The sequence below is a fragment of the Molossus molossus genome, unplaced genomic scaffold (assembly GCF_014108415.1).
Source record: "Molossus molossus isolate mMolMol1 unplaced genomic scaffold, mMolMol1.p scaffold_m16_p_18, whole genome shotgun sequence".
NCBI classification, from domain to species: domain Eukaryota; kingdom Metazoa; phylum Chordata; class Mammalia; order Chiroptera; family Molossidae; genus Molossus; species Molossus molossus.
Genome location: NW_023425353.1, coordinates 64,508,885 through 64,523,334, shown reverse-complemented (window position 1 = coordinate 64,523,334; position 14,450 = coordinate 64,508,885). Strand labels below are relative to the sequence as shown.

At 40.6% G+C, this 14,450-nt stretch overlaps 1 protein-coding gene across 4 annotated transcripts in view; it reads right to left on the bottom strand.

Annotated features, from left to right (window-relative positions):
• Positions 1-14,450, bottom strand: part of RBM6 (RNA binding motif protein 6) — a 95,539-nt gene that overhangs the window by 46,744 nt on the left and 34,345 nt on the right. For 3 of the 4 annotated variants that reach the window (XM_036266134.1, XM_036266135.1, XM_036266133.1), the window contains exon 6: positions 2,931-3,004. The exons of the other annotated variant lie outside the window; for it this stretch is intronic. In XM_036266134.1, coding sequence (XP_036122027.1) covers positions 2,931-3,004 — 74 coding nt within the window. The remainder of the gene's footprint in view (positions 1-2,930; positions 3,005-14,450) is intronic. 4 annotated transcript variants of the gene reach the window in all.

The following is a 14,450-nucleotide window of genomic DNA, read 5'->3' as shown; positions in this document are numbered from 1 at the left end:
AATGCTTCTCATTCCCCTCCCAAGTCCCCCAGTGCAGGGTACACTCAGCAAAGCAGATAATACTCAGCCTCAATCTTCAGGGGCTTGGACAACAAAGAAAGCCAAGGAAATATGACACTGCTAGAAACAACTTTCCCAGCAGGGGGTGGAGTGAAAGGCTCTGCCTCAAGGTGTTTGCTGGCTTTCCACCTCTTCCTACACAGAGAAGGTGAAGATCTGAGCAGAGAGACCTGTTAGAAATTACTTCCCCAGAAAGACAGCTTGACTAAGTGATGCCCTGATGAGTCCCCCTGGCTCAGTACTGTTGCAGAGCATCCTACAGTTTGATGCATCCATGAAGGCACTGGGAAAGGGCTAGAGGGGTTATCATCTCGAACAACCTCATTATGGCATATATAGCCCATAATATTTGACAAAGCAAGCTGGCAGGCCTATAAATATCAGTCAATGATAAATAAAACCCATTTCACATCAACAGTCAGGATAACAAATTAGAGTAATAAAAAACTCAACCCAAAGTATTTTATAGAAACCTCCTCAGGAGCATACATACAGACTCCTCCAAGGTGCACAGCAGACGGCGACTCAGAGCCTGCACCAATCTGGTCCACAAGTAAAACCCAAGGGAAGGGGAAGGGATGAGCACACAGAGACATCCATCGTCCAGACACCTGGTTTATGTGCCCAAAGGAGGAAGAACTTCTTCCCTCACATCCCTGTACCTCCCAGAAGATTTTAAACTACTCTGTTCTTGGGAGCTTGATCCTCAACCATTTCTTAAAGAATATCCAGATATGAACATTTATTTTCCTAGAATTATGATTGGAAATTACTTGACATGCAGAAGGGAGAGAGGAGGAGGAGATGCCTGTCTGATTTCAAATGCTTACTAGGTACCAGGAGCTATGCAAAATGTTCTGTATATATTATTCACCTCAAATGTAATGTCACTCCTCAAGGAGCTTCCTGACCACCCCATTTAAACTGTCCCATTATGCTTCCTCTCAACTCCCTGTTCATAATCTCTATAGCAACTAGCACTATCATTTATTTAATAAAATATATTATTTTAAGTTTGTCTACCTGCTTATGCACTAAAACAGAAGTTATACAATTTGTCTTGTTTACTGCAGCATCTCCAGCATGCCTGGCTCACATAGGCATCGTGAATGTATCATCTCATCTAATCCATGCCAGACTCCCATGAGGTACTGATAACACAGGGAACTGGGGCTGAGGAAGATTAAGAAACTTGCCAGAGACAACCCAGCTATGTACAAATTTCCCTGGAGAGCCTATTCTCAAAAATTTCCCATCAAAATGATCTGCACACATCCTAGGTTGTGGTAAAGATTATTAAAAGACTGCTGATTGGCCATGACCAGTTTGGCTCTGCGGTTAGAGTGTCGGCCCACGGACCAGAGCAGCTAAGGGCACATACTTTGGTTGCAGTTCATCCCGGGCCCCGGTTGGGGTCGTGCGGGTGGCAACCACTCGATGTGTCTCTCTCACATCGATGTTTCTCTCTCTCTCTTCCTCCCTCTCTCCCTCACGCTCTATCTGAAGTTAGATGCAAAAAAAAAAAGTCCTCAAGTGAGGAGGCTGACTGGACGGTGAAGTCTATGCAGTTCAGCAAGAGGACCCTGTTGTGTGGCGGTGCTAGCAGTATTCCCTCAGTCCCATGACAAGGGGAGGAATAAACAGCTAGGAAATGGAGTTGGCTGAATAAGGATATGGTGATGTCTCACATCAAGGAATAACTTCAGCCCTGGCTGGTCTGGCTCAGCAGTTAGCGCGTCGGCCCACAGACCAATGAGTCATGGGTTCGATTCCAGTCAAAGGCACGTACCTCGGTTGCGAATCGTCCCTGGCCCTAAGGATTTAGAGCATGTCATCTCCATAAGGAAAGAACAGGGCCAGAGAACAGAACAGGTTCAGTGTAGTAAGCCATACTGAATGGAACAAAGCTGATGAAAGGGTTTTAGGCTATAAAAGAAGAACCGCTCTCAAGCAATACTACTCTTCTCCAGCAGAGGCTTCTTTTAAGATTCTGGGTGCCCTGTACTCACACTGTTAAGGACAGGCAGTAAGTACAAAATAATCAAACTATATCCCTAAGCTTCTTTCTCCCACTTTACAGTTGAAGGAACTAAGACACTACAAAAAGTACAACAAACAAAGAAACAAAAAACTTTCCCCAAAGAAACACCAAGACAATAAGGATTCTATCCATTTCATAATTCCAAAACTACCAGGCAGGGTTTACTTACGGACCCAGGTAACAGATCTAGGTGGCAAGCTAAAAACATCTAGGTGTTTCAAACATAAGGTAAATAAAGATTCAGATTCACTAGCTTTGACTATACGAAGCCAAGAACTTGAGTACAAAACTCCAATTTGCAAAGACCAACGATTAATGCAATACACACAAACAATCCACGACTCTCTCCTCCCTGATGGCCCTTTTACTAAAGCAGCACATGCAGGCAGGATCTGAGTGCCACAGGAGGTGCCATCAGCCATCTTCAGCCTAGGTCTAGATAAGAATACAGACCCAGAATCCTGTGCCAGGCAGTTCCTTGAGATCACAGACACTCAAGGATCATTCTTTGCAACAGGATCCCTGTCTCAGTCACATTCCACAGGCAGGAAGCACTCCAGACCTGTCATTTTCTTCCATCTACTGTCTTTGGAATATAGTCCAACTACTACTGAGCTCTAGTTTTTACAATACATTCTGTGCCCATTACTCTTTCAGAGGAACCTTCCCAGCCTCTTTTTAAGTTCTTCCTCACAAAACCGCCTTTTGGTTGGAATGTGGTATGCTCCAAATTTCTAGTACCTTTCCAAAGTTGAATCATTTGAAACCCTCCCTCCCCATACATAAAAATATATCCTTCCAGCATCATTTGACCGAAGTATAAAGCAACCTGGTTGGCCTCCATGCATCCGATGGCATCTTCCAAGAGTGAAAACTCCACGCAGACATAGCCATAGTCGTAACCTGGGGACAGCATTTAAATACAGACGGGAGTGGTGTTAGTGCCTTGCAAAAACAAAAGACACACTTAAATCCCCTGTTTCTGAACCCCTTAAACACAAGCCCTCCCAACTAGCCCCTCCCTCCCCTATACTAGGCAAAGCTGCTACCCCAAACAAAAAAAAGTACTGAAGGAAAGTCTGGATGTTTCTGGACTTTGAGAGTCCTTCCAAAAATGACTTTTTCTATTAACCAAGAAGATCCTCTGCGCTCTTTAGCACTGACAATCTGGTGAGGGTAATCCCACAGAAAGTTCAAGTGGGGACCCAAAACATTTTAACCACAAGCTGAATCTTCTAGAAAAATAAAATCAACAAGAATAGAAAATGAGAGAAAAAAAATATCCCGAGAGAGAAAGTAGAAGTAATTATCCCAAAGCTATGCTAATAGTCACCACTTTTCAAGCAGAAACCACCTTCAAAGACAGAAGTGCTGACAGACTGAGGCAACTATTCTGTTTGGATACCACAGGAGGCTTCTGGTTGGCAGGGGACAGACCATTTCAGGTCTCCTCTTTTTTTTCTTGTTTCAACTCAAGTCATAAACCAGCTAAATCTTTACAAAAGGAAGAAGGTGTAAAAGCATAAATAAGTACAAAGAGCTGGGTCCAAAAAGTGCTTGTGCACAGAGATTGGCGGTGGGGTAGGCTGGGAGAGAGACAGCTGTGATTAGCAATCAACACACATTGAAGAATTGTACGTACCATTAGTTATAACACACCCTTCACCTTTCTCCTGATCAAGTGTCATCGGTGGCTCTTGTGACCCATGAGACTGTGAAATCATGGGATTTACAGGCTGCTGAACTCTAACCCCATCCCACCCTATAATTTCCCTGCTATGCCAGCATCTGACTACAGAAACACACTTGTCAATGCAATGCTCCACAAGGGGCTTCATGCTTCCTCCACTGCCTCACAGGATAAAGAAGCTCATCTTTAGGAGCAACACTGTACAAATGGAACAGCAAAAAAAAGGTGATTTGTTCAGATGAGAAAAAAAACTCAGAGAAAGAAAAGCAACACAAAATCGAGGACAATTCTCAGCACAAAGTACATATAACAAGAAACTGCTATCACTGATTCAAGGTATCAAAGGCCAAAAATCAAATCATATTATATTAAATTTTTTAAAAATAGGGTAATGGAAAATATAACTTAAAAAGTAGACCAAAATTGGTAAAATGGGCTGGATTACTTGTTATGTGAAATAAACGACCTGAAAAGTTTTATGATGATAGTAATATTGTTATAACTTAAGATTTGTTAAATACTCAAAGTTCACTATGAAAAGTTACAATAGTATAGGTTGATTCTTGCTTTGAATTTTAGGAAATGACCAAGAAGAATAAAAGAAAGCTGCTAGATATCTCAGATTTTCTACTCAATTTCAAAGTTTGGACCACAACCCCTGCAACCTCCATTTAAACTTACCACAAAATCAGCCCCCTCTGATTAGTAATTATTTGAAGAAATGAAACTACTTTAGAGAAACAGTGTATTTGTATATAGCCTATTAACAACAGAAATTGTTTTGTCACTAAATTCCTTTCAAGTGACTTCTCTTGATCAAACTCAATGCATATCTCATACATAAAACATTCTGCACTGTGTAAAGGGCGCTCTCTGAGTATTCTTGGCAAACACTGTAGAACAGCAGGAGCCCCTAAGGTGCCTTTTTATCACCAAATATCTACTGCAAACACTCAAATGCATGTCTACAATCAAAATACGGTAGCCATGTAACAAAGAGGTACTCTCAAGTGTGTGATGACCGCTACATAACACACCAAGAGTGTCCAGGAGTGTGGAAAGCAAGCCACTGCTACCAAAATGAAAACAGGAACCAACAACAAACTGGTAAAACCTTGAGTTTCCTTTCTGTGCTTACAGAGGTAACTACTGTGGCCCAGAGGAGTGCACAGAATCTGGAGACAGAGAGAGAGAGAAAGAGAACAAACTCATGACAACATTCACTAAAGGACAAACAGACTTTAATACTAAAGTCACTGGGAAGGAAAATATATGGTCGGCAGGAGACATTACGAGCATCTAATAGCATCTTTATAAATCAACCCTGCAATACTGTATGCTCACAATGTACTTCAGAGTTAACATTAAATTCACAAGCCCAACACTGCTCAATTTTTTCTGCCCACCACTTTAGCTATCAAACAAGAACAGACATTTAAAATTCAATTATAATGCCTAAAACTTAAAAAAGTAATAAAAGTTTAAAAAGTACACAGTCATGATCCCAGGCATTTTGTGTCCCATATTCATGGTTGTACCATAAGGATTTTCAGTAATTAACAAAATTGATGATGATACTAAATTATATTTACACAGCATTTGCTGTCAGGCTATAATCAAAATACTTTATATACATGAATTGAATCTTCACAAGACTACCCTATGAGGCAAGTATCACTAACCCCATTTTACCCATAGGGAAGCAGGCAAAGAAAAAATAGTGATCTGCTCAAATCACCTCAATGGTAAGAACCAATACCGGGTTTCAAACCCAGACAGTCCAGATTCAAATTGATGCTAGTAACCTCTCTACTATATGGCATTCTCACCCTTTAATAAGATCCTAGATATAAGTAACCTGAATTCCAAACTCTACCGAGCCCGATTACAGAAAGGGTCCCATATGCTTGAGCACAGATAAAGACCATGTCTATAGTTAAGAAATATTAAAATTTTCAGCACAACAAATTATTCTTACTCTAAAACGTCGATGATAGAACTACTGTGAGTATGTAAATTAGAAAACAGTCACTCTAGTGGACTATCAAAATTCTCCTGAAAAGATAAAAACTCAAGTCTTGTTATAAATGATAGCTATAAAAATTACAACACGGTAAAATACTTGATATAGGATACTTAATATTATTTTAAAAGCTTTAAAAATGAGGACTATTATATAAAATGTGTACAGAAAAAAGGCCTAGAATTAAATAGAAAGAAGTCACATCTAACTCAGAGGTTAGAGACAAAAGTCAGCATGAGAGATGAAAATCATGCAGTGTCAAAGCCATACTCAAACACCCCACGGTGAAGAACAACATACCATCTCTCAACACAGGTTAAGTCCAACACTGCCAGTGTTTCTTCCAGCGCTGCAACAGACCACTTTGCTTTTGGTTGACACCAGATGAGGAGGTTGGCTTGCATTTAAGGGCCATAATGTATGAAAAATATGTGACTTGAAGTAACAGAATGACAGCCAGCACAGGGAATGCTCCCACTCTGAGAAACTTAGAAAGAGACCAACTGAAGCCATAGCCGAATCATATCCCCACCTCTCCTGCTAACTTCATGAGAGGGAAACTGGGGTGTAGGGCGGAGGAGAGGGGTTGAGCAAGCACAGATGACTACACAGAAATCTAAAAATGACATATGTAACACAACTACATACAAAAATTATCACAGTGATTGGATTGTTATAATGAGATCATTGAGATTTTATAATCCACGGGAAAAGTTTTAGTAGACACAGAAGGTATTCATTCTACCCAGAGATCTAAACATTCTGAAAACAACTAACCAACCTTGCAATCAGAACCATTTGGAATCATCAAGATGGTAAATTAGGGGGAAAAAAAGATGGTCAACTCAGTGTTAATAGTCCCAAAGACAGATTCTTACCTAGAGTAACAAAAGGACTCTTTTTATTATCTTTTTCTTCTGTCACATACTGGGAAGAAGTCTGGTGGGCTGATGGGTGCTTATTTACACGACTATTAAAGCATATCTTACTCCATTTTCTAACCTGAACCTATCGATTTCTCATAGAAATGTGAATGTTCTTATACTTTTTTTTTTGGCAGCAGAGGATGAGAACAAGGCAAAGGAAGAAAATCCGTAAAGGTAAAATTAATATTTTGATTCTTATCTCTTCATTAACTATGTGGTTGCCTGTTCCCCAAAAAAGTATGTGTGAGAAAATCTAACCAGGTGCTTATAGGGGAACAGAAAACAAAGCCTTGATAACTAATATCCAAATCCCAGAATCAATTCTTTAGTCTCTGCCTCCCAAAAGCTGACTTGGTGATACTGACAGGCATGGTCCCACCATTCAAGTCAACTGTCAGTCCACACAAAGCCCAGCTTTCCTGGCAATTATACAGCAATCTTTATTTAGGCAAAGGTGATGAGCAGCCCTGTATTCAAAATGATCTAGAAAAACCCAACTAACATAAAGAAGTGTGGCTGAACTTCCCATTAGGAGAGTACTGACTGACTGAAAAAGCCCAGAATATATATACCAAATATGAAATGTAAAAAGAATCAGGATTTCAAAGGACATAGGCAGAGAGAAAAAGGAATTACTTTATTGGGTATCTTTAAGGGAAAAGAAAAGTTTTCTCCCTCTAAAAAAGGAGGGTTATTTCTGTGGGAATAAAGCATTACAAGTCTAAAAAGCACCATGAAAATCTTAATAAAGATTCAAGAGGGTTCAGTTCTATAGGTCCTGTTTTCCTAACTTCATTTCACTGGGAAATACAGGTTTTGAGAAGAAAAGTGAAATAGTATCAAGTTAGAGATTATAGCAAGAACCAAAACAGAATCGATTCCAGGCATCTGAATTTCTACCAATGAGAGTAAAAGAACCCAAGAACCCTGGGTATAACATTTCCTACAGGTAACCTGCTCTATGAAAACCTCACATAAATATGTACCTGCAACTTTCATTAGGAAAATTAGGAAAAATATCTGATTTACATGTCAACCTACCATCTGGGAAGAATGGAACTGGCCCACATGAAATCCATCACTCTGACATTTTTTTTTTTTTAATCCTCACCTGAAGACATTTTTGCATTTATCTTCAGATAGAGTGGGAGGGAGAGAGAAACATCTACGTGAGAGAGACACATCAAGTGGTTACTACCCACACAACCCCAACCAGGGCTGGGGACAAACTGCAACTGAGGTAGGTGCCCTTAACGGGAACCAAACCGAGAACTCTCCGGTCCATGGGCTGACGCTCTAACAGCTGAGCCAAAAGGGCCAGGGCCACTCTGACATCCTATAAGCACTTCCAATTCTCTCCCCCTCAACTATGCATATGAGTTGCTGATTTATAATAAAGCACACGAAACAAGGAAGATATGCAATGATGGCCCCATCATTCAAGTCAATTGTTAGGAGATGTTTACTTGGTAAATTTTTGAAAACTGCATTATAGTTCTATCTTATTTAGTTCCCCATATGTACCAACTGGTTTGTTTTGTTTGTTTTTTGGTTTGTATTTTCAAGGAGTTTTCAAAGTCCAAAATTAAACATAGGGTCACTTCATCCATGATGGTTCTCTGGGTCCAAAATAACATTTGTTAGGAAATTCTCACCTTATTCAATTCATTTCCGCTTCATTGACAATAACAATGTTATGTGAGCATAGTGGAAGGGAATGTCCTTGTCTCAGAGAGCTTAGTGTAATAAAAGTTATGACAAGTACACAGGCACAGACCACCTCAAGATGCTACATTAAGTTGGAAAGTAAATAATTATTCCTTATTTATTGATCTGTAATTGACAAACAACAATGTATTTGTTTTGGTGTACAGCATAGTGATTTGATATATGTATATACTGCAAAATGATCAGCACAATAAGTTATAATTAACATCCATCGCCACATATAGTTACAACTTTTTTCCTTGTGATGACAACTTTTAAAATCTACTCTCTTAGCACATTCATACATACAATACAGGATTGTCAACTATAGTCACCATACAGTACAGTACATTCCTAGGAGTTGTTTATTCCTAGGAATAATTTTTTTTTTTTACAGAGCCAATGATCTTGCCCAGTTTTTGTTCACATCAAAACAAACAAAAAACCTACAGAGCAACCATCCAAAGTGAGTGAGGAAACTTTACAGGTCTGCTTTCTTCCCCAGCTAAGAACACTGCAGCCTGGCAGGAAAGATGGTGCAGGCATGGCAAAAAAAATCACCCAACAGAGAAGCAGCATCAAATACTGCAGCAAACAGCCTATGCAGAGAGATGGCTCCAGAACAAGAGTGGTCCCAGATTAGGGGGTGAGGTCTTCTGTTCCTTTCTGTATTCCCAATACCAGTATAACACCTGGCACACAACAGCACTCAGTCAGTGATGCCACATCAACTGTAATGAGCATTTTCACTGGAGCAACACACAGGAAAAACAATTTCTATAGTTCTGTACACGGGCAGAGGCTACAGCTAATTCATCATGTGCTCTCAGTCAAGCCACTTCTCCCTAGGCCTGGGTTATCCTACATACCAAGTAGCAATGACAGTAACTCCTTTGCTGGGTGGCTTCAGGGGTGCGCAGATAACGCATTTCAGTACTCCTTTGCTTCTATTATACAGTACTACCAGGGACTAAAGATCAGACAGCTGTCTCTGCTGCTAAAATTTTAACACTGAATATCCTTCCTGATTTCTAGTGTATGCTGAGAGTATATCTGCTTCTCCCAAAGGTCATAAAGCTATTTTCATTTTGACTGGGAAGAAAAATATGGCCTATAACTATTTTTCCTCACTGCCTTGGCCCTAGTGCAAAAAAGGGACAATATACCACCTTTTTAGGGGGCTCTGTGAAGGTTCCACAAAGACAGTGGCTTCGAAGTTAAAAGTTGCTCAGGATGTGAGCAGATCACACTGGCCTAGCCACTCACCTATTCCAGAAGTGAATTAGCATCCAGAGTAGTCAGACAATAGGCATTTTGTGAGACTCACACTTTTACCACAGTACAAGCCTAGGTCATTTACACCCTTTAACTGATGCTCAACTAAAGGTATTAGGAACCAACCAAATCCAGTTTGGGGATCCCCATCGTGGTATCACCAAAAGATATCTGGTCTTGTCCTGGCTAGTGGTTAGAGTGTGGGCCCAAGTACTGAAGAGTCATGGGGTTGATTCTTGGTCAAAGGCACGTACCTGGCTTGCAGGTTTGATCCCTGCCCCGGTGGGGCACAAGTGGCAGGCAACCAATCTATGTGTCTCACATCAATGTTTCCCCCCCACACCCCCTTCCACTCTCTCTTTAAAAAAAAAAAAAATCAATGGAAAAAAATATCCTCAGGTGAGGAGTAACGACAACAATAACAAAAAGAGATTTGGTCTTTGTTCTGGTTTCCTGGTACAGAGTTCCTAAAACTCTTGGAATTTCCTGAGCAATAAGGGTGGTAAGAGTGTCTTTTGCTCTAATGAGGTGAGCTCCAGGATAAAGTCTGGTCATCAGAAAGACCAAGCCCTGGTTAGAAGCTGGGAACTTTCAACCTCATCCGTCCAACTCCAGGGAGGGGAAAGGGGCTGCAGATTGAGTAAATGATCAATTGCCAATGACTTAATCAATAATGCTGCCCTGGCCGGTTTGGCTCAGCGGTTAGAGCGTCGGCCTGTGGTCCTGAGAGACCCGGGTTCGGTTCCCACTAAGGGCATGTACCTCGGTTGCAGTTTGTCCCTGGCCCTGGTTGGTTGTGCGGGTGCAGCCACTCGATGTGTCCCTTCACATCGATGTTTCTCTCTCTCTCTCTCTGTTCCTCTCTCTCCCTCCCACTCTACCTGAACAAAAAATGGAAAAATGTCCTCGGGTGAGGATAAAAAAAATAATAATAATGCTTACATAATGGAACCTCCATAAAAACCTCTAAATGATGGCAATTTGGAAAGCTTCCAGGTTGGTGAACAAATCCATATTCCAGGACCCCTCCAGATCTATGTATCTCTATGTCTCTTTACTTGGTCCTTTATGATAAACTGTTTGCTTCCCTGAATCTTGTGAGCCATCCCAGCAAATGATCAAACCTAAAGGGGGGATGTGAGAACCTCCAACAGAAGTGTGGGTGACTGGCACCTGAAGTAAGGGCAGTCTTATGGGACTGAGCCCTTAACCTATGGAGTGTGATGCTAACTCTGGGTAGTGAGTGTCAGAACTGAATTGAATTACAGAATAATCACTTTGTGACAGAATTGGTTGGTGTGAGGAGCAAAAAAATCTCTCGTCATCGCTCTGCCTATATAACATGGGAGGTAAATACTGCTTTCCAATGATGTCATTCCTGAACATGTTCAAACCTCCACTTCTCAATTTACCTGAAGTTTGCCTCCCACCCCACTTTCTGTCAAGTTCAACTGCAAACACTACCATAATCAGGAATTTACTGACGGCTTGTCCTCTAAGCAGCCATTTTAAAATACAGTACTACTCTCAATTAAGGTTTCCCAAAAAAAGGTCCATTTCATCAGATATGCTTGTATATTTGCCAAACATATCCACTGTATAATAAGTGAGCATTTTCTAGGGTTTGATATTAAATAGTCCAATAGCTAAAATGAAAGATTTTAGTTTTCTAACAAATATAGAATTTTAAATTACTTATAATGAGCCCTGGCCGGCTTGGCTCAGCGGTTAGAGCGTTGACCTGCGGTCCTGAGAGACACGGGTTCGGTTCCCGCTAAGGGCGCGTACCTCGGTTGCAGTTTGTCCCCGGCCTTGGTTGGTCGTGCGGTGGCAGCCACTCGATGTGTTCCTTTCACATTGATGTTTCTCTCTCTCTCTCTGTTCCTGAACAAAAAAATGGGAAAATGTCCTCAGGTGAGGATAAAAAAAATGGGAAAATGTCCTCAGGTGAGGATAAAAAAAATAAAAATAAAAATAAATTACTTATAATGACACGAACAACAGAAAACTCGACTCCCACAACATAATACTACTGCGCAGTTTTAGAAACTAAAATTGAGTCTGATAATACCATTCTGGGGGAAACTTCTTGGGAGGTTCTACTCATCCAATGTTTATTTTCAGAGTTTGTGCATACATGTGAACTAACACTTTGGAGTTAAAGAAACACATCTCAATATTTAGACAAATATTATCTAACCACCAATTCATACATAATCTACATTGCTGCCAGGAATTTTTAAAGTATGCAGTGTGATATAAGACAACATGACTAATATCATCTTCTTTGATTCAGAGGCAAGCAAAGGCAGGAAATCATTTAGTTTGTGGCACAAATCCAGTTGATAGATTACTAGGAAAAACCTAATAAAGTTTATGCTATGCAATGATTCTTCTACCCTGTCACCATCATTCAGGAACATTTGATTCATTTTTTTAAAACTAATTTTGAGAGAGAGAGGAAGCGAGAGTGAGAGAGAGAGAAATATTGATGTGAGACAGAAACATTGATCGGTTGCCTCCTATATGTATGCACCCAACTGGGGATTGAACCCGCAACCTTGGTATGTGCCTTGATCTGGACTCAAACCCGAAACCCTTCAGTGCACAAAACGACACTCCAACCAACTGAGCCATATGGGCCAGGGCTGATTCTTTTTTTTTAAATATGTTTTTATTGACTTTTTTAGAGAGACGAGGAGAGAGAGACAGAAACATCAATTGGCTGCCTCCTGCACGTCCGTCTCTGGGGATCGAGCCCACAATCCGGGCAAGTGCTTTGACCAGGAATCGAACTGGGACCTCTCAGTCCATGGGAGAGCACTCAACCACTGAACCACACCAGCCAGGCTGATTCATTTTTTTAAAGTGACATTATCTAGTCCTGGCCGGTTTAGTTCAGCGGTTAAAGTGTCAGCCTGCGGACCAGAGTCCCGGGTTTGATTCTGGCCAAGGGCATGTACCTCAGTTGCAGTTCATCCTGGCCCTGGTTGGGATAGTGCGGGAGGCAACCAATCGATATGTCTCTTTCACATCAATGTTTCTCTCTCTTCTCTGTTCCTCCCTCCTGCCCTATCTGAAGATAAATGGAATAATATCATCGGGTGAGGATTTAAAAAAATAATAATAAAGTGACATTATCTAGTCACTTTACCTCAGCAGAGCTAATGCAGTACTTAAATCCCTACACCATGGGACTTTCTAACATGCAATTGACAATTATGACAACCAACTTCACTCTGATAAATGCAAAAGCACCTATGGACATTCAAATTTAACAAAGAACAAAAAAAATGTGGTTTTGATTGTCCTGCTCCCCCTGCCCCTAAAGCAACCCATAGAAGATAGAGATCAAGCCAATGAATATCTTTATTTTCTCTTTCCAGGCCCAATCTAATTCTTTAAAAAGTGGTTGAAAATAAAACAGGAGGAGGACCAACACAACCAAGAGAGAATACATAGCAAAACTAACATTTTTCCAACAGAGCCAGGACTAAGTTCCACAAGAGAAATATTACCATTTCCCCTATCCTGATTCCTAAGGTACATTTTGAGGTGGTCTCAGATGATTCTAAACACCTCAAGTGTTCCAGACCATTAAAAAATCCCCTAAAGGCAAAGCAGCCCTCTTTTAGTAGGAAGAAATGATAGAGAAACTTCCCCAACACTGAGACTGAAACAATCAAGACCTTTTTAAGGTTTCCAAAGATCTACTGCAAAGAAAATATCTCCTCTCTAGGAATTTATAAATATGTTTTAGAGGTTGAAAATATTATTTTCCAGAAAATATGCAATGGAAGACACTAAACTTCAGGTGGTGAGCATACAACAGAGTAACCAGATGTCATATTATAAAGTTTTATACCTGAAATGTATATGTTATTAACCAATGTTACATCAGTGAATAATTTTTAAATAAATTTAAAAAAATAAAAATATGCATTGGCACAGAGATACAAGAGCCTTCCAGAGAGCACACAACTAAGCCAGGTCTGTCTATATGCATTTTTCTCTACTTCTTGTGTGATCATTTCCTGTAACATCCATGAAAAGTTCTGCTTTCTTTTTATTTTACCTCTCTGAAACTCAGGGGACATCACTAACAATTATTCTCAGACCAGTGATTACCTCCAAGCATTCATTTAGGTGCTACACTTTTTTAATCCTGTTGCCTCTGAAAGTTCTATTCTTGTTATTCTCTAGTAGCTTTAGAAATCACTAAACACTTTTCATCAAATTAACCAGAGTAGTACATTCCTCAAACTTTCAGCCAAAAAGAACCCATGATGTGTGAGAACTCCCAGATTCCTTTACAAAAACTGACTTACAAGATACTGGGGCCACCCTGGCCAGTTTGGCTCAGCGGTTAGAGCGTCGGCCCGTGGACTAATGAGACTTGGGTTCGATTCCGACCAAGGGTATGAATCTTGGTGGTGGTTCATCCCCAGCCCCGGTCAGGGTAGCATAGGAGGCAACCAGTCAATGTGCCTCTTTCACATTGATGTTTCTCTCTGTCTCTCTCTCTTCCTCTGTCCCTCCCTCCTAATCTGTCTAAAGATAGCTGGAAAAATGTCCTCAGGTGAGGATAAAAAAAAAAGATATTGGGGCCTATTCAGAAGAATACAGAACACTCATCCCAAACACCTATTTTCCACAAAACTGAAGCCCTTTGCAGTCAAAGATTACACCACTTATGTTAACCAGCATATCCTCTGCATCTCAACACTC